Source organism: Hyperolius riggenbachi, chromosome 3 (genome assembly GCF_040937935.1).
Source record: "Hyperolius riggenbachi isolate aHypRig1 chromosome 3, aHypRig1.pri, whole genome shotgun sequence".
NCBI classification, from domain to species: Eukaryota; Metazoa; Chordata; class Amphibia; order Anura; family Hyperoliidae; genus Hyperolius; species Hyperolius riggenbachi.
The window spans coordinates 169,806,648-169,827,147 of NC_090648.1; the positions used below are offsets into that span (position 1 = coordinate 169,806,648).

Consider the following 20,500-nt stretch of genomic DNA (forward strand, 5'->3'; position numbering starts at 1 on the left):
TACAGCAAGGATCTGACCCAGATACTAGATAGGGGTCTACAACAGGGGATTTTGACAAAAGAAGAATACAAATTCCTCTCACCCACAAATCCTTTAGTTCCCTACTTTTACCACATCCCCAAAATTCACAAAGATGAAACCTCCCCCCCTGGACGACCTATAGTAGCCGGGATGGAAGGCCTGCTAGCCCCAATCTCAGACTACATTGACCATTTTCTCCAGCCCATCGTTTTACATACAGAGGCCTATACGAGGGACTCCATGCATGTACTTGAGATTCTGGCACAGTACCAGTGGAAAAACAGCTTTTCATGGGCATCCTTAGATGTATGCTCATTGTATACATGCATCCCGCATGACAAAGGATTGGAAGCCGTTAATCATTTCTTGCTTCAAGATGGCTCTTTTAACCCTGAACAAGCACAGTTCATTTTGGACCTCCTGGACTTTGCACTTAAACATAACTATTTTACTTATATGAACCGTTTTTTCCTACAAACCTGTGGAACTTCGATGGGGGCTGGATTTGCCCCCAGCTTTGCAAATATATTCATGTCTCATTGGGAACACCAATACATTTGGTCTGAACATGCTTTTAAGGAAAATATAGTTCTATATACTCGTTATATAGACGACATCTTGCTCATTTGGGATGGATCGATAGGAAGATTCGAGGAATTCGTGGAATATTGCAACAACAGCACCACCAGCTTAAAATTCACGTCAGTTATTAATAAGGATAAACTGGTTTTTCTTGATCTTGAATTATCAACAGATGATAATCTACAAATCTGCACACAAACCCACTTTAAAGAGACAGCGGGAAATTCATATCTACATGCTGCCAGCTGTCATCACCCAAAATGGATAAGCAACATACCACGTAGCCAGTTCTGCAGACTCAGGAGGAACTGCACCAGGGACCAAGACTATCTAAAACAAGCAGAACAACTGGGTAAAAAATTCAGAGAAAAGGGATACGCAGAAGACAACATCAGAGCAGCAATAGAAGAGTATCAACAAAAAAGAAAACATGAAGAAGAGAGGAAGACAGGGGAGGAAAAGGAGTATGGTCCAACTTTCATCACTGGCTATACAGAAAGTTCCCGACAAATTCAGAGCATAATTAGGAGGCACTGGCCAATCATCCTACAGGACCCCCTCCTACAAAAAACTCTGCCAGAAAAACCTAAGGTCATCTTCAAAAAAGCCCGTTCCCTCAGAAACCAGATTGCCCCAAGTAACAAAAGAAACGAACTTCCACAAACGTGGTTGAAAAGTAGTATAGTGGGGAACTTCAGATGTGGAAATGCTCGCTGTGGGTGCTGTGCCTTCATGAAGCATGGCCAAAAAACCTTTGAGCACCCAGAGGGTTGGCTTATCCCAATGAAGCAATTCATAAACTGTGCTTCAGACTTTGTGATCTACGTTTTAGAATGTAGTTGCAGAAAATTGTATGTCGGAAGGACCACTAGGCCATTAAGAAAAAGACTTGGGGAACACAAATGTAACATTATATCCAAGTCTGAGAAACATAGTGTCCCCAGACACTTCGCTAAATGTCATCAATCAGATCCGAATAACCTGAGGATACTTGGCCTAGAGCAAATCCCTGCCACCATCCCTAGAGGCCTAAGATATAAGAAACTCTGTGAACAAGAGGTGTACTGGATCTTCAAGTTAGATTGTCTATCACCAAAAGGCCTAAATGAGGACCTGGAAGTCCGCAGCTTTTTGTAACGATTATAACCTCTTGGCATTTCCACCTTTCTGGGGCCCAATAGGCCTTATCCTTCCCCCCCCCCCTGCCTCGGTCCCCCTCCCTTTCCCCCCTTCCAAAACAATCCTCCCCTTTCCCCCCCTCCTTTCGCCCCTCCCTCCCCACCCATTTCCCCCCCCCCTTTTCCTCTCCCCCCTTCTCCCCGCCCCCCTTTCCCCTTTAACCCCCCCACCCCACCCCCCTACCCCTCCCCTCTAAAAGGACTGTCTACGCATCCCGGGAATTATTGGATTATTAAGAAAGCCAGTTGCTCTTATACTAATTTAACATGTGTTTTTCCCATTATGGTTTGTGATTTTTATAATTTTTTTAACTTTTATGCAATGTTTAGGCATTTTTCAAACATTTTTTAGGCATTTTTTTAGGCATTTTTTAGGCATTTTTTAGGCATTTTTAGAGCATTTTTGTGCATTTTTAGGGCAGTTGTTGCAAGCAAGTCCATAAAACACACACCCTTAGGGGGCACCTCTTAGCCCAATTTATACTTAACGAGTACTGTCTGACAGTTACCCCACCCTGCAACAGCAACACTGGAACACCTGATGTTTTAGTAACATATATCTTCATGCCTAAGCCCTTAACCACGGCAACCCAGTCGCATAATGATTACGCTAGCTTTGCATTTATGCATCTGTTAGCCACATACCCCTCCAGCGCTGGACACCGATGCGACTTTATTGTCGCATCTGCAGCCGCACCTTTGCTGTACATCTAGCAGATATGCACTTCTCCCGTCGCATCAATTAATTTGATTGAGGACACTGGGGAGCCATTGTATAGCCCATTGAGGCGGCATCACACCCAGACCCCGCATCCAATGGTTTGAGACACCACTACTTGGGACATAAATGTTGCCCGAGCAACACACACGTATTACTTATATTTATCACTTATATTTACAGCACAGTGGGCAGAGTGCAATGTCACCGCCCGTAATTTTAATTTTTGTTTTATTTTAATAAAGGCGTTTTATTGCCCCTTATAATTGTCCTTAAACTAATAAAGTTTCCCTGTTTCAAAAAAGCACACCTGCTTAATAATAGGACACGCCATATAGGCGGGGTCCTTCAATTCAATACTCCCAAACACTCCCACTTTGGGTAGTATAAATAAGAGCCGTATGGACCGTAGCGTCACCTGACGAAGGCGTGGTTACGCCGAAACGCGTCGTGACGTCATACGGCTCCAGCGCACCAGGCTCCGCTCACCGCGTGTCACTCCCGCCGATACCACCGCTCTTGCTGTCCCGGCCAGGCACAGGAGCAGAGAGAGGACCGCCCGCAGGCCTGACAAGCGCACTTTTCATCAACACACTGTAAGTGTATTTATGTTGCGTGTTTTTCAAGATTAAAAAGTTAATGCACCAAGGAGCGCTCCGTTGTTTCTTCTTCTGTTACCTAGGATTACTGGCGCCACCCAGCTAAAAGGAGCAGCACCCTTACACCTTCTTAGTACCAGCACAGCGCAGGTTACTTTCTACCTTTGAATCTGCTCGTTTGGACACACCTGCTGCAATACCTGATACAAGATGGATGACCCACTAGAGGCTTTGGAAGAAGCCCTGGAGGAAGTGGAAGCACAAACAGAACAACTACAGCCCCAGAAATGGGAGGATCTAAAACAGGACATTAGAAACCAACTCAAACAAATTTCTAACAGAATTTCTTCACATCAAATGGAACGTCCACACCAGGACAGTCGAGACTCACAGCAGTTACCATCACACAATCATAAAAAGAATCTGGAGGAAATGATCGGGCTTTTTCGTCAACTAGAGGATGCCCTGACCTTCGAGTGTGCTCAATGGCTAGACTCTTCGTTCCTGTCAGAGTATTTGGAATACAAAATTGCTCCTAGAGGAATGCGAAACACTAAAGTATGTGACTTCCTAGAGAAAGACCTGATGGACCTATGGAAAGTTGTCGCTGACCTGTGCACATCACAGTGGATGAAGATTGTTGTAATGCAAAGGGAACGAAATTTAAGGAAAGTACGCGAAGTTCTCCCCCAAATCCATAGTGACCTTAAACCCTACAAAAATCTATCAGAATATGATGAATGGTCCCACAAAATTACAACAGGTGTACAAACATTTGAAAATGATCAATTAACCAGGAAGCTAAAAAAGTTTGAGAGAGATAAAAGGGATTATCTCTTAGGGAACATATACAGTTGGCCTAAAGAAAGGAAACATCCCGATACAGATACCAAAGAGGAAACAGACACTAATGTTCCATCAGATAAAGGGAACACAAGAAAACCCTTTTTAAGAGCACCTCCTGATAGAGCAGATTCACGTCTGTGGCAAAAAAACAAACGGAACAACCGGAAACGGGAATACAGATATAATCCTGACCATGGGATGTCAAGACCACAACGCCAAAGACAATCCTGGAGAGCACCACCATCACCTAGAAGAAACCACATACAGGACAGACCACCTTTGAATCAAAATGGCCAAAGACTAGGGGCCAGACCTAAAGTTAGACCGGAGGAAGTTAAAAATATCCACAGAAAAGGACCGAGAACAAAGCCGGGACGATTCCACGCATCTAAGTCTCCTAATAGAGATTCACAGGGGTCCCCCTTAGGTCAATTAAGTCCACATAGCTCGATAGGCAGATTTTTAGACCAAGCCTGGGAAATGACAGTAAAGAATCGAGAAAATAGAGGGAGGATGCTTCCTACCAGGAATGCCCCTTGTGATTCTATAGTGGACACACTCAGCACCAACGAGGAGGCAATACGAGATCCAGGTCAGGACAGACGCCTCATTCCCTCCTCCCCCAATAATTTTTTATGCCTTCCCCCCACTCCAGGGGCAATAAAGAGACGACTGGAAGGAGAAGAAGAGGATCCAGGGGAGGCAAGAAAGTCCAACTGCAAAAAAGGAAGAAAAGAGAGCGACTCGGAGAAGGAAACGCAGGGACCTCAACAATAAAAATTTACAACATATCCAGCTATCAGCTGTCAGATGGGGATCTATCATTATTAAGAAGGGGTCTGAATTTTGCACCTACAATAAGACCTAACTCCTTCCAATTATTTAAGGATCTTCATAGATTCATCAGAACGCTTACTCTGAAAAGATTTTTTGCTCTGAAGGAAAAGAAAAAGAAAAAGGAAAAGGAACCTCTAGTAACACAAAATTTGGAAGCACCATGGATAAGGCTGACTGAAGAAGACTTTGAGCCCCTATCAGATTTGATTGAATTGGGAGCATCAAACTCTGAAGACTCTATGTGGGAACACTATGATCAACATTTGGAACCTATTAGATCATCCGGACTAAAACCGAGATCCATCTTCTACCCCACACAGTCGAAAGGTCAATATATCAATACCTTCTACCAAATTGTGATGGATGAATTCAATACACTTTGTAAATCTAAGAAAACTGGACATCAATCCAGTAATATCACCAGGGAAGAACAGACCGCCTTGGCGGGTCTGAAGAAGAACAAAAATATAGTTATTCGCCAGGCCGACAAAGGCGGCAGTATTGTCATACAGGACTTTGACAATTACCAGAAGGAAGGGGACAGACTGTTGGGAGATGTGAACACCTACTCCAGACTCACCTGTGACCCCACGTTAATATACAGCAAGGATCTGACCCAGATACTAGATAGGGGTCTACAACAGGGGATTTTGACAAAAGAAGAATACAAATTCCTCTCACCCACAAATCCTTTAGTTCCCTACTTTTACCACATCCCCAAAATTCACAAAGATGAAACCTCCCCCCCTGGACGACCTATAGTAGCCGGGATGGAAGGCCTGCTAGCCCCAATCTCAGACTACATTGACCATTTTCTCCAGCCCATCGTTTTACATACAGAGGCCTATACGAGGGACTCCATGCATGTACTTGAGATTCTGGCACAGTACCAGTGGAAAAACAGCTTTTCATGGGCATCCTTAGATGTATGCTCATTGTATACATGCATCCCGCATGACAAAGGATTGGAAGCCGTTAATCATTTCTTGCTTCAAGATGGCTCTTTTAACCCTGAACAAGCACAGTTCATTTTGGACCTCCTGGACTTTGCACTTAAACATAACTATTTTACTTATATGAACCGTTTTTTCCTACAAACCTGTGGAACTTCGATGGGGGCTGGATTTGCCCCCAGCTTTGCAAATATATTCATGTCTCATTGGGAACACCAATACATTTGGTCTGAACATGCTTTTAAGGAAAATATAGTTCTATATACTCGTTATATAGACGACATCTTGCTCATTTGGGATGGATCGATAGGAAGATTCGAGGAATTCGTGGAATATTGCAACAACAGCACCACCAGCTTAAAATTCACGTCAGTTATTAATAAGGATAAACTGGTTTTTCTTGATCTTGAATTATCAACAGATGATAATCTACAAATCTGCACACAAACCCACTTTAAAGAGACAGCGGGAAATTCATATCTACATGCTGCCAGCTGTCATCACCCAAAATGGATAAGCAACATACCACGTAGCCAGTTCTGCAGACTCAGGAGGAACTGCACCAGGGACCAAGACTATCTAAAACAAGCAGAACAACTGGGTAAAAAATTCAGAGAAAAGGGATACGCAGAAGACAACATCAGAGCAGCAATAGAAGAGTATCAACAAAAAAGAAAACATGAAGAAGAGAGGAAGACAGGGGAGGAAAAGGAGTATGGTCCAACTTTCATCACTGGCTATACAGAAAGTTCCCGACAAATTCAGAGCATAATTAGGAGGCACTGGCCAATCATCCTACAGGACCCCCTCCTACAAAAAACTCTGCCAGAAAAACCTAAGGTCATCTTCAAAAAAGCCCGTTCCCTCAGAAACCAGATTGCCCCAAGTAACAAAAGAAACGAACTTCCACAAACGTGGTTGAAAAGTAGTATAGTGGGGAACTTCAGATGTGGAAATGCTCGCTGTGGGTGCTGTGCCTTCATGAAGCATGGCCAAAAAACCTTTGAGCACCCAGAGGGTTGGCTTATCCCAATGAAGCAATTCATAAACTGTGCTTCAGACTTTGTGATCTACGTTTTAGAATGTAGTTGCAGAAAATTGTATGTCGGAAGGACCACTAGGCCATTAAGAAAAAGACTTGGGGAACACAAATGTAACATTATATCCAAGTCTGAGAAACATAGTGTCCCCAGACACTTCGCTAAATGTCATCAATCAGATCCGAATAACCTGAGGATACTTGGCCTAGAGCAAATCCCTGCCACCATCCCTAGAGGCCTAAGATATAAGAAACTCTGTGAACAAGAGGTGTACTGGATCTTCAAGTTAGATTGTCTATCACCAAAAGGCCTAAATGAGGACCTGGAAGTCCGCAGCTTTTTGTAACGATTATAACCTCTTGGCATTTCCACCTTTCTGGGGCCCAATAGGCCTTATCCTTCCCCCCCCCCTGCCTCGGTCCCCCTCCCTTTCCCCCCTTCCAAAACAATCCTCCCCTTTCCCCCCCTCCTTTCGCCCCTCCCTCCCCACCCATTTCCCCCCCCCTTTTCCTCTCCCCCCTTCTCCCCGCCCCCCTTTCCCCTTTAACCCCCCCACCCCACCCCCCTACCCCTCCCCTCTAAAAGGACTGTCTACGCATCCCGGGAATTATTGGATTATTAAGAAAGCCAGTTGCTCTTATACTAATTTAACATGTGTTTTTCCCATTATGGTTTGTGATTTTTATAATTTTTATAACTTTTATGCAATGTTTAGGCATTTTTCAAACATTTTTTAGGCATTTTTTTAGGCATTTTTTAGGCATTTTTTAGGCATTTTTAGAGCATTTTTGTGCATTTTTAGGGCAGTTGTTGCAAGCAAGTCCATAAAACACACACCCTTAGGGGGCACCTCTTAGCCCAATTTATACTTAACGAGTACTGTCTGACAGTTACCCCACCCTGCAACAGCAACACTGGAACACCTGATGTTTTAGTAACATATATCTTCATGCCTAAGCCCTTAACCACGGCAACCCAGTCGCATAATGATTACGCTAGCTTTGCATTTATGCATCTGTTAGCCACATACCCCTCCAGCGCTGGACACCGATGCGACTTTATTGTCGCATCTGCAGCCGCACCTTTGCTGTACATCTAGCAGATATGCACTTCTCCCGTCGCATCAATTAATTTGATTGAGGACACTGGGGAGCCATTGTATAGCCCATTGAGGCGGCATCACACCCAGACCCCGCATCCAATGGTTTGAGACACCACTACTTGGGACATAAATGTTGCCCGAGCAACACACACGTATTACTTATATTTATCACTTATATTTACAGCACAGTGGGCAGAGTGCAATGTCACCGCCCGTAATTTTAATTTTTGTTTTATTTTAATAAAGGCGTTTTATTGCCCCTTATAATTGTCCTTAAACTAATAAAGTTTCCCTGTTTCAAAAAAGCACACCTGCTTAATAATAGGACACGCCATATAGGCGGGGTCCTTCAATTCAATACTCCCAAACACTCCCACTTTGGGTAGTATAAATAAGAGCCGTATGGACCGTAGCGTCACCTGACGAAGGCGTGGTTACGCCGAAACGCGTCGTGACGTCATACGGCTCCAGCGCACCAGGCTCCGCTCACCGCGTGTCACTCCCGCCGATACCACCGCTCTTGCTGTCCCGGCCAGGCACAGGAGCAGAGAGAGGACCGCCCGCAGGCCTGACAAGCGCACTTTTCATCAACACACTGTAAGTGTATTTATGTTGCGTGTTTTTCAAGATTAAAAAGTTAATGCACCAAGGAGCGCTCCGTTGTTTCTTCTTCTGTTATCTAATACATTTAGCCATGGACTCTGAACGAGCATGCAGATCAGGGGCTCTGACTGAATAAGCCGCATGCTTGTTTCAGGTGTGTCAGCGGGACTACCAGGCAACTGGTGTTGTTTAAATGGAAATAAATATAGCAGCCTCCATATACCTTTTAAAATTGATTACTCACATGTTATGTATTCACTGATGCCCCTGATGAGTCACTGTAATGACTATAATAGGTGTTAGGCCTGAAAGATAAATCAAATTTACCGTAAACCAAAATCGCGATCAGCAAGATCACAATTTCAGAATCATCAAAGTGGCAATTTCTGCAATGACGTCATTTCCGCTTGGGGGAAGTTTGGAGAAGCGGCTTCAAACTTCCCCCAAGTCCTGTCGCACGCAGCTCGCAGCATTGGCATACCTTCCGCACAAGTCCAACGCTTTCCGTCCTCTTATTGGCTCTTGTACACGTCATACTTCCTGGTTCCTGTATGTCACATGACATCAGGGGCGGCGCCAGGGGGCTGCTTTGGGGTGCTCAAGCACCCCTTAGAATTGTCCAAGCACCCCCAAAGCACCCCTTGGCGTGAACTGACTTCAGGCGTCTAAGAGACGCCAAGTCAGTTCACAGCGGCAGCCCGAAGCAGCAGAGCAGGGCTATGGTAAGATGGCTTCCGAAAGCCCTGCTCTGCAGACTTCGAGTCTGCAGTGCAGGGTTTCGGGCGGCCATTTTCCCGTAGCCCTGTTCTCAGTATGCAGGCAGGAAGTCACGTGACATCGGGAAAGAAGAGGATCGTGGGAGCTGCGCGCCACAAGGAGGTCGGGACAGGAGGTCTTCTGACTGTAGGTGAGTAAAAGGGTTTTTCTTTTTCAACAGGTGTTACTGCTGATTGTGGTCAGATCTGCTGAGGATTGTGCATATTGTGGTCAGATCTGCTGAGGATTGTGCATATTGTGGTCAGATCTGCTGAGGATTGTGCATATTGTGGTCAGATCTGCTGAGGATTGTGCATATTGGGGTCATATCTGCTGAGGATTGTGCATATTGGGGTCATATGTGCTAGGGATTGTGCATATTGGGGTCATATCTGCTAACGATTGTGCATATTGGGGTCATATCTGCTAACGATTGGGCATATTGGGGTCGTATCTGCTAACGATTGGGCATATTGGGGTCATATCTGCTAACGATTGGGCATATTGGGGTCATATCTGCTAACGATTGGGCATATTGGGGTCATATCTGCTAACGATTGGGCATATTGGGGTCATATCTGCTAACGATTGGGCATATTGGGGTCATATCTGCTAACGGTTGTGCATATTGGGGTCATATCTGCTAACCATTGTGCATATTGGGGTCATATCTGCTAACGGTTGTGCATATTGGGGTCATATGTGCTAATGATTGTGCATATTGGGGTCATATCTGCTAACGATTGTGCATATTGGGGTCAGATCTGCTGAGGATTGTGCATATTGGGGTCAGATCTGCTGAGGATTGTGCATATTGGGGTCAGATCTGCTGAGGATTGTGCATATTGGGGTCAGATCTGCTGAGGATTGTGCATATTGGGGTCAGATCTGATTAGGATTGTGCATATTGGGGTCAGAACTGCTGAGCATTGTGCATATTGGGGTCAGAACTGCTGAGCATTGTGCATATTGGGGTCAGAACTGAACTGCTGAGCATTGTGCATATTTGGGTCAGATCTGATGAGGATTGTGCATATTGGGGTCATATCTGCTAACGATTGTGCATATTGGGGTCAGATCTGCTAACTATTGTGCATATTGGGGTCAGATCTGCCAAATTATTGAACGTGTTTTTTGTTCAAATCTGCTCACATTACGTGTATTTTCTTGAGAAAACCTGCACAATTATGTGAATTTCCTCGGGAAAGGGTCACCAAAACTTGGGCCCTCTGTCTTTGCGTTGCACTTTTAAAGGGAACCCGAGGTGAGAATAATATTGAGGCTGCCATATTTATCTCCTTTTAAGCAATACCAGCTGCCTGGCTGCCGTGTTGGTCCTCTGCCCCTAATTCTTTCAACCATAGACCCTGAACAAGCATGCAGCAGGTCAGGGGTTTCCGACAATATTGTCAGAACTGACAAGTTTAGCTGCATGCTTGTTTCTGGTGTAATTCAGTTCACTACTGAAGCCAAATAGATCAGCAGGGCTGCCAGGCAACTAGAATTGTTTAAAAGGAAATAAATATGGCAGCCGCCATATCACTCTCACCCCGGGTTCACTTTAAATTACAGTTAGCCCCGCCCTCACCCGGTCATGACCACGCCCATTTTTTTGCTGCGGTCATCAGCTACCCCGGAAATTGGTCCAGCACCTGCATAGCACCCCCTAAAAAAAATTCCTGGAGCCGCCACTGCATGACATACAGGAAGTATGCCGTTAATCTGAGGCTGCAGGAGGAGAAGTGGATAGATGGGCGTCGCTGGACTCGTGCTGGAAGGTATGTCCAGCACTGCTGAAGCATGGGGGCACAAAGAGAGACCGAGCAAGAACAGAGAGACAGAGGTGAGCACAGACAGACACAGAGGGGGCAGAGAGACAGAGACAGAGAGACAGAGCAGGCACAGAGAGAGATCCAGAGGGGAGACAGAGGGAGACACAGAGGTGGCACAGAGAGAGACACACACAGAGGGGGCAAAGAGAGAGAGAGACACAGAGGGGGCAAAGAGAGACACAGACAAAGAGGGAATAAAAAGAGACACGGGACAGAGAGAGAGAAAGAGAGACAAAGGGGGCACAAAGAGAGGGGGACAGAGAGGCACAGAGGGGGAACAAACAGTCACAGAGGGGGACAAAGCTTGATTTGAAGGAAATCGTGAATCGAATAGAAATTGTGATTTCGGACAGAAATCGCTCAATTCAATTTTTTCCTAAAATCATTCAGGCCTAATAGACCACATGCAGAAGAAGGGTAGAGTTTGGACACCGGGGTGGAGCTTTTGAACTACAGCGCGGTCCTAAGCCTGCCAGGTGGCCAACCTATAGGGGAGAGCCCAGAAAAACTCTATGCTTGAAATAGAAGTGCATGACATGTGAGTGACCAATTTTAATATTCAATACATTCATGAATGGTTTTACACTATGGAGGCATGCGATTTTATCTTTTGTGGTGTAATTGTTTGGACGAGTTTAGAGGACAGTGACAAAGGCGGAGGATCGGGATAGGTAGGGGGTGGCCTCTAGCAGCTCCTGAAATCGCTTTCGACCCATCTCACAGGGTGTCAATTGGAACTGGTGAGTGTGTCCCTTCCTGAGGGTGAGGTGGTGGCATTAATGTTGTGAGGACTATCAACTGTCATGTATCTAAAGATGCCCACTAATGATCCAATCTATTTTAAGGCTGCTTACACACCAAGACGTTACAGGCGCACGTTAGTGCGCCTGTAACGCTCCCCCAACGCACAGCAATGTAACACAAGTGGGCTGTTCACACAGCCCACGTTGCGTTACATGTAACGCTGCACGTTCTCCGGAAAGTGCAGCATGCTACGGCGTTAGAGCGGCTATAGCCGCATTAGACTGTTTGCACATGCGCAGTGGGGGGCGGAGAGGAGGCGGTGGGGGGCGGAGAGGAGGCGAGGAGAGCCAGCTACAGTAGCCGCGCACATGGCTACTTAATATTCACTGCACTGGCGGGCGCTGATTGGCCGGCGGGACCACGTGATGCGGAGTGTCTCGCTCCGCATCACGTGAACTCGCTGGCCAATCAGCGCCACTCTGGGAGACATTATAGGAATCGAGCCGCCTAACGCGGCTCACTCTACCGTTGGCTCTTGCAGCACCATACGTTGTGTTAGGTGCACGTTATGCGACCTTAACGTAGCACCTAACGCAACGTCTTGGTGTGCAAGTAGCCTTATCCAATGTTACCATTTCTATGTAATATAAAGCCAGGTCTACACGGAGCGATCCAGCGGCTCGATTAGCTGCCGGATCGACTCTGCTGCATTCCCCGCCGGCGCCGCTAATCTTCCGCTCGATTCCTCGCTATTGTTCGCTCGCGGGGAATAGGCCGCGGCGAGATCGGACCTGTCGGAACTTATCTCGATTGAAAAGACACATCGTGCCATGCAGACCCGGCTTTAGGGACTGCCTAAAGTATCCGTTCAATATATTTGCCCAGTTTACACTTCTACTACAAAGATTTAGTAAGATTGGACAAAATAGATTGGATCATTATGCCTAGTACACACCATTAAACTTGCACAGTGGGAAACATGGCAGCGCTTTCAAACAAAACTTATACCTGAATGATTTATCTGCATTGATGTGCGGACCCCAACAACTGGGCTACATCACACACCTAGCACTCACTACAGGCAAAAGGGGGTGAACTTCTACCTGAATGATTTATCTGCATTGATGTGCAGAGCCCCACTGGACTGCATTACACACCAAGCACTCACTACAGGCAAAGAGGGGTGTTAAGCTTCAGTGATAATATGTGCAAAGATTATTTATTACATAATAGACTTCCCCACGGCAGTGACGTACCCCCTCGGGGAAGACCTGACACTAATCTAGTGATAAAAACATGATATTCCTTGTGCTGCTAGTCATACAAATGGTATACACATTTCAAATACATGCATTCAAGGCATGTATTTAGTTCCGGAGGGGCTTTGCATTGCCTCGCCTCTGTAGGCTTGCAGTTCGGATGCATCCTTGAGAGCTGTCACTTATCTGTCTGTTTTGTCTTATGAAATGTGTATACCATTTGTATGAAAAATCTTACAGAAAATTGTATGGTGTGTACTAGGCATTAGAGGCCTTTGACATGGGAGACTAGGATTTGAATCCTGGCTAAGGTCAGTACCTATTCAGTAAAGGTGCCCATACACTTACTCAATTTCCCGACGATAGACAGCAGATTCGATCACTGTGATTGAATCTGCTGTGAAATCGATGCGCAAACGCGGAAATTTTCGCTCGGTCGCCGGCGGGTCGGGAGTGCATCAATAGCGGCATTCGAATGTCCGACGACCGACGCTAGCGGCAATACATTACCTGTCCCCGCGGTCGCTTCTCCACGCTGGGCTCCGGCTGGCTTCACTTCCTGTCGGGGGAAGTTTAAACAGTAGAGTGCCCTCTACTGTTTAAACTTTCCCCGACAGGAAGTAAAGTGAAGCTGAAGCCCAGAGATGAGAAGAGACAGCGGAGACCAGGGAACTTGCGCCGGCCGGATCAGGTAATGTATGCAGGGGACGGCGGCAGCGGCAGCTCCACAGATTGTGAATCGATTTCATAGTGAAATCGATTCAAAATCTATTTGCAGTGTTGGCAGCCAATAGATCCCTCTTTGATCAGATTCGATCACAGAGGGATCTATCTGCTGGTCGATCTGGTGGCAATCGACCAGTGTATGGCTGCCTTGAGAAGTGCTTGGGCAAAACTTGCTAACATTGCAGGGTGGCCCCTTGAACATGACCTTAGTGGTTGCAGCTTTGAGTCCTCGCCTAGGATTAAATGGTGGATTGAGCGGGACTCTTCTGTGGTCTACTAGACACTGGACTGCTTCAGATTCAGCGCTACGCCTATGCTTGTTTTATTGTATTGTTTATTTTTTTTGAAGTGCACCACCAAACTTGATATGCCCAGTTTTAGCACTGTTTAACTTTTGTAATGCTGATAAGGAGTTTCAGATCTGCATACTTGTTCCAGGTGACTGAGGATCAGCATTACAGGCAGGACACTAGCATTGTCGTAGCCTTGCAGCTGTAGCCACTACCATATTTATCTTCTCCTGATGTATAATATTAAGAAGAAAATAAAGTGAAATAGAAAAAAGGTAACAGCAAAAAGATTACTTATTGCTATATAAAATATTATAGACAATAAGCCCAATACCCGTTTTAGATCTGTGAATATAACTGCTCTATATTATGTCAGTTTGCTATATTATAATTAGATTTATGATTTTACTCAGAGTACAAAACACTTAGTTTCTGGGAATAGAACCGACATGATTTGCATATTTGCTGGTTCATCTGTGAATTCCGTTACCAGAAGATTCCTATTTGTATGAGAAATTATCTGACAGCTTTGACTAGCATTGCCACATTACAGGCCATATTCAGTAAATGCCAGTAAAGTTGCTATTCACAGACTGTATAGTGTGCTGCGCCATTAGCACAACCTGCCTTACCCGGGTAATGCTCGCATGGGTTGAGTAACTCGCACAATGCAAGTAGTGTAGCGTGCTTTACTCTGGCAATGTGAGAGCTACCCAGGTAATAACAACATGGGCTATGTAGTCTGTGGAAGCAATGGTAAAATTGCCCGCAGTTTACCGAATATGGCACTAATTTGTGCTTCAGTTTGACCAATGAATCCTACTAACTGATGATCAAGTGCAGATTATCCCCTATTTATAAGGTATTCGGGTTTACAAACATTTTATATATACAAAGTGATCCTCCTGTGCGAAATATACTGTACATGAGGACATCGAAATAACCACAAATATTGTTTTTGGTAACACTTCTTATCACAACAATAAATGTCCTTTTCTTTGTTTTCTAGGTGGAGCATGTCTTATTGATGGCCTTTAACATGGGTCGTTTCACTGACTTTGGCACTCAGACTGATGCTGTGGTGGTGCTATCTCTAGCTCAGGCTGCTGTTTTGGGACTGGTGTCAGAAAATGAGCTATTTGGTGCTAGCATTAGCCCAAGTTGTTTCTTCCCAGCCTCCAGAGGAGAGTGCTCAAATAATGGACCCATTGAAGACAAGAAGCAAGAAGATGAAACCTACATAAACACAGAGGGAAATGACACAACAGAGCCTCTGGAAGACGAAGCATCTGATCTCGAGAAGCACGCTAGGCGAAAAAAGCGGCTGCCGGTCAAAGTGATTCCAAAAATTAAATCTGAAAAAACTGAAGAGGAAAAGGATGAAGGAGAGATCTGCCAAGTGGTGGTAGAGGCTAAAAGTGAAGAACCAGATAGTGAAGAAACACTTTTGAAAGAAGCTCAGGAACAGGAATGTGATAACACTGTACAAAACAATACTTTGAAAATGATTGACCTCAGCACATTCCGTAGAAGGCCTAAGAGGCGACAGTTTCGTGACAGGCAGCGCCATGATACAGATGCAGACTACAGGCGCATTGTACAACACCCCTTTCAACACTCATACCCTATTCCTCCTATGCCAATGATCCCAGGTAACTCAAGTATGGACAGCATGCAAAGACAATGTGGTTATGGCCCTAGCTCACTGCAGCCCAATGAAACCAGGGCCCCAGCAATTGCATCACCTAAAGCAGAGGAAAGTGGGCAACGTTTTGCTTGGCCAGACCATAATGATTTTGAAACTGACACAGCTGAATCAATTGAGCGTAACAAAAAGGCACAACTGGACAGACTAGATATAAATGTTCAGATTGATGATTCGTACCTGGTGGAAGCTGGAGACCGACAAAAGCGGTGGCAATGCCGAATGTGTGAGAAGTCCTACACCTCAAAGTACAACTTGGTCACTCACATTTTGGGACACAGTGGGATCAAACCCCACTCATGCCCACACTGCAACAAACTTTTCAAACAGCCAAGCCACCTACAGACTCACCTTCTCACTCACCAGGGGACGAGACCGCACAAATGTGAGGTGTGCAACAAAGCTTTCACACAAACCAGCCACCTGAAGAGACACATGTTGTTGCACACAGACATAAAGCCCTACAGCTGTCGCTTCTGTGGTCGTGGCTTTGCCTACCCCAGTGAGCTAAAAGCCCATGAAGTGAAACATGAAAATGGCAGATGCCACGTATGTGTGGAGTGTGGATTGGACTTTGCTACACTAACACAACTAAAACGTCACATCTCCTCTCACCAGGGGCCTACCATGTACCAGTGTATGGAATGCAACAAATCCTTCCACTACCGCAGCCAGCTGCAAAACCACATGCTGAAGCATCAAAATGTCCGACCATTTGTTTGTAAAGAGTGCGGCATGGAGTTCAGCCAAATCCACCATCTCAAACAGCATTCGCTTACACATAAGGTAGGAGCAAGTCTATAGACTCCACTTTACACAAGACTGGGAATGCTGGGAAATGTATGTAAAGAACCCTGTTCTTGTTGCCCAGAACAACCACCACTCACATTCTGCCTTCCATGTTTATAGTGTAAAAGGCATGAAAGAAAGGGAAAACATGCTTGGGTTCCCCACACAACATGACCAGTTTTACCTGGGACCTTCACTGACCTAAAGCCACCTGCAAGGGGAAGCTTTTCCTGGCTTTGTTCTTTATACTCCATTGCAGCTGAATCCAGTTAATTTACAACCTTACATTAAATTTGCATACGTTAAAGAAAGGGGGACAAGTTAATAGGATCCCCTTCTAGATGTAATAAATATTTATGGGCAAAGCAGAGCATGCTGGGTACTGTAGAACAATAAAAGCTGAAAAGCCACAGGTTACAATGCAAAGCCTACCCTTCAAGTACTAGTGAGAAGTTATGTATAGTACGTTGCAGGAAGTCTGGATACAGGGAACACCCAGAGAATCAAAAACAATTGTACCACGCTCTGTATCTCCTTTGATCCCCTAACATAAAGCACAATATACCTGCAGTGCATAACAATATCTGCTATCTTTGTGAATGGGAGTTTTTGTATATAGTATGTGGCTGTATATGTTGTAAATTGAGCTTATTAATGGGCACAAACTGCCTATTAATTTAAAGGGCATTATAGGTACAGGTTCTTGTATTTTTCTGTTACTGTTTTAAATGCACTTGATTATATTCTTCTTTGTGTAGGTTTATCTTACAGAGCTGTTAGGCTCCCTCTAGTGTCATTTGCAGGTACAACTTACACTATTGCTCAGAAACTTTCCGTTTGGGGGGGGGAATGTTAGCTTTGCTGTTAATCTAAATGTATACAAGCGGTGATGCCTTTTAATTTTAGAGATGCCACTAGATCCCCTTAACTCTCCTCATCGCAGTGCCTAACAATGCATGATACTCACCTCCATTGTATGTCTCAGCTTTTGCATCCTAAGATCCTGCATGTCACAGAAGCAAGTTTCCATGACAATCCGTTATCAGGCACCCAAACTGTGCACTGCATACCAATGACTTTGAGCACTTGCACCGAATCAGCCAACTTCCTGTCTTAAGGTTTCCATACACTGCCAGCAGATTCGACCATCAGATAGATCTCTCTCTCTGATAGAATCTGATCAGAGGGTGATCTACTGCTGCCAGTGGAGTGCACACAGGATTTCCAATTGGAAATCTGTGCAGCTGCCTCCGCCTGCCAGGCCCTCAAGTCTCCCCCGTGTAATGTGCCCTCTGGCCTATGATGGGTGTGGAAGAGATGATTAAGCTCACCTGTCCCACCGTATCTCCATCACCCCCAGGACCCAGTACCCGGTGGCACGGCAGGTGTGTCAGGTCAGGTGGAGGGAAGACATGGGATGCAGGTGGAGTACGTCTGACTCACCACGGGCCTATGGGTACACATTCCACGCAGGGGATCTGAAGGACTGCCAGCCAGATACACAGATTTCCAATAAATGTAAAGCAGAAATTTATTGGAAACCTGTGTGCAGATGTGTGGCAGCAACAGATCCCTCTCTGATCAGATTTGTTTAGAGAGGGATCTGTCTGATGGTTGAATCTGATGACCATCTGCCAGTGTATGAGCACCGTTAGTGCTAAGAGAGAGGAAGATTAGCATTATATGTTAGGGTTAGACATTAGGAAAGGGTTAACATTATGGACTAGTTTTATGGTGAGATACAGTATCAGAAAAGGAGGTTAGGGCTAGGTGCCAGTAAGGGGCTAACATTAATGGGGGTGGTTAGGGTTACGTGTCAGGAAGGGGTTAATGTTGGGGAAGGTAATTGGGTTAAAGGGAACCTGAAGTGAGTACAATTATTTAAAATAAACACATGACGTAGCTGCAAATGAATATTACATACTAACCTCACCGTCCGTTCCTCTCAGAAGCTCGCCATTTTCTTCTTATAGTGATACTTTCCAGTTCTGACAATATTTTGTCAGAACTGAAATAAATCAGTTGCTGTCAGTTATAACTGAACGGACAACTGATGTGCAAGGTAATGTCCATGTTTCCCTATGGCTCAAGTGGGCGATATTACAGTTTAACAGTGTGCTGACCAGGACGCTGTTATTGGGTACTGGCCATTTTTAACATGGAGGACGGAGTATTCCATTGATCACAGTGGACAAATGGGACGCAGGAGAGGAGAATGAGATTGAGGAGTAGACTACACAGGAGGTAAATATGACCTGGGTATGGTTTATTTTACTTTTTATTTTCAGTTCAGGTTCTCTTTAAAGAGAGTCTGAAGCGAGAATAAATCTCGCTTCAGACCTCATAGATAGCAGGGGCATGTGTGCCCCTGCTAAACCGCCACTATCCCGCGGCTTAACGGGGGTCCCTGATCCCCCAAATCCCCTCCGTAATGCGGGGGAGCGCTTCCTGGTTGGGGCAGGGCTAACCGCCGCAGCCCTGCTCCACGCGCGTCTGTCAGCGCGTATCTCCGCCTCTCCCCTGCCCCTCTCAGTCCTCCTTCACTGAGAGGGGCGGGGGAGAGGCGGCGATGCGCCGCTGATAGACGTGACTGGAGGCAGGGCTGCAGCCGTTAGCCCTGCCTCCAGGAGCGACCAAGTCTGCGACCAAGTGTCGCAGTGGGGGGTTTGGGGGTGAAGGGACCCCCGTTTAGCGGCGCTATTGCGGCGGTTTAGCAGGGGCACACGTGCCCCTGCTAACTATGAGCTCTGAAGCAAGATTTATTCTCGCTTCAGAGTCTCTTTAAGCATCAAGATGTGGATTGAGAACTGGTTAGAAGTGGAGAAAGTGATATATACTGTTAAAGAGATTAGTTATAGTTGGGCAATGGTGCTACAAATGCAAAATTCCAGAACATTGGTAATTGTTTTGCTGACACTCTACTTATGGGGTTGTGGCACCAAGCCAAATTGTGCCAAATCCATACATGCCCAAAAGATATTCTTCTTAAAGTGGCACTGGAGTGAAAACAAACCTTATGATGTAGTGAATTGTATGAGTAGTACAGATAAATAATAGAACATTCATAGCAAATAAAGAGTCTCATCTTTTCATTTTCAGTTGTATTGTTTTTTCTTTTATAACCATGCATCATTTTGTCATACTTGTAATTATAAACCACCCTCTGTATTTTAAACTATGACTCAGAGCAGAGCTAATGAACCTTTGAACTCCCCTGCAGTAAAACCTTAGAAGTTGCCTCTCAGTTTCTTTAATGTATAAGTGCTTCAGAAAATAGGACGGTCTCCAAATCATTATAGCAGAGCCAGAAGGGGGCAGGCTTGGGCTTGAAAAGACATCAGAGAAGACAGACTCAGCTATAATGATTCCTGAGCAAGCCAGACTGAATGCTCAGTTGGGGATTTTATCAGGGCTGATAACAAGCAGGCTGAGCAGTGAAGGATGAAACAGAGAGCAGGATAGGTGTTTTCTCTAATGTTCCCACTGATATATATGGTAAAATACATGAGGGTGCTTCATCTCTGGTTCTCTTTAACCAGTTCACCCCCAAGGGTTTTTACCCTAACGGACCAGAGCAATTTTCACCTGTCAGTGCTCCTCCCTTTTATTCCCTAATAACTTTATTACTACTTATCACAACAAAATGATCTATACCTTGTTTTTTTTCACCACCAATTAGGCTTTCTGTGGGTAGTACATTTTGCTAACAATTTTTTTAAATGTATTTTAACAGGAACAATTATGGGAAAAAAAATCATTATTTCTCAGTTTTCGCCCATTATAGTTTTAAAATTAAATGTTCTCCTGTGGATAAAACTGACACATTTTATTTGCCCAGTTGTCCCAATTATTAAACCGTTTAAATTATGTCCCTTTCACTATGTATGGCGACAATATATTATTTGGAAATATAGGTGTTA

At 45.0% G+C, this 20,500-nt stretch overlaps 1 protein-coding gene across 2 annotated transcripts in view; it reads left to right on the plus strand.

Moving 5' to 3' along the window:
- Positions 1–20,500, plus strand: part of ZNF710 (zinc finger protein 710) — a 163,001-nt gene that overhangs the window by 125,835 nt on the left and 16,666 nt on the right. For both annotated transcript variants that reach the window (XM_068272479.1, XM_068272480.1), the window contains one exon: positions 15,096–16,577. In XM_068272479.1, the coding sequence (XP_068128580.1) occupies positions 15,114–16,577 (1,464 nt within the window). In that variant the 5' untranslated portion in view covers positions 15,096–15,113. The remainder of the gene's footprint in view (positions 1–15,095; positions 16,578–20,500) is intronic.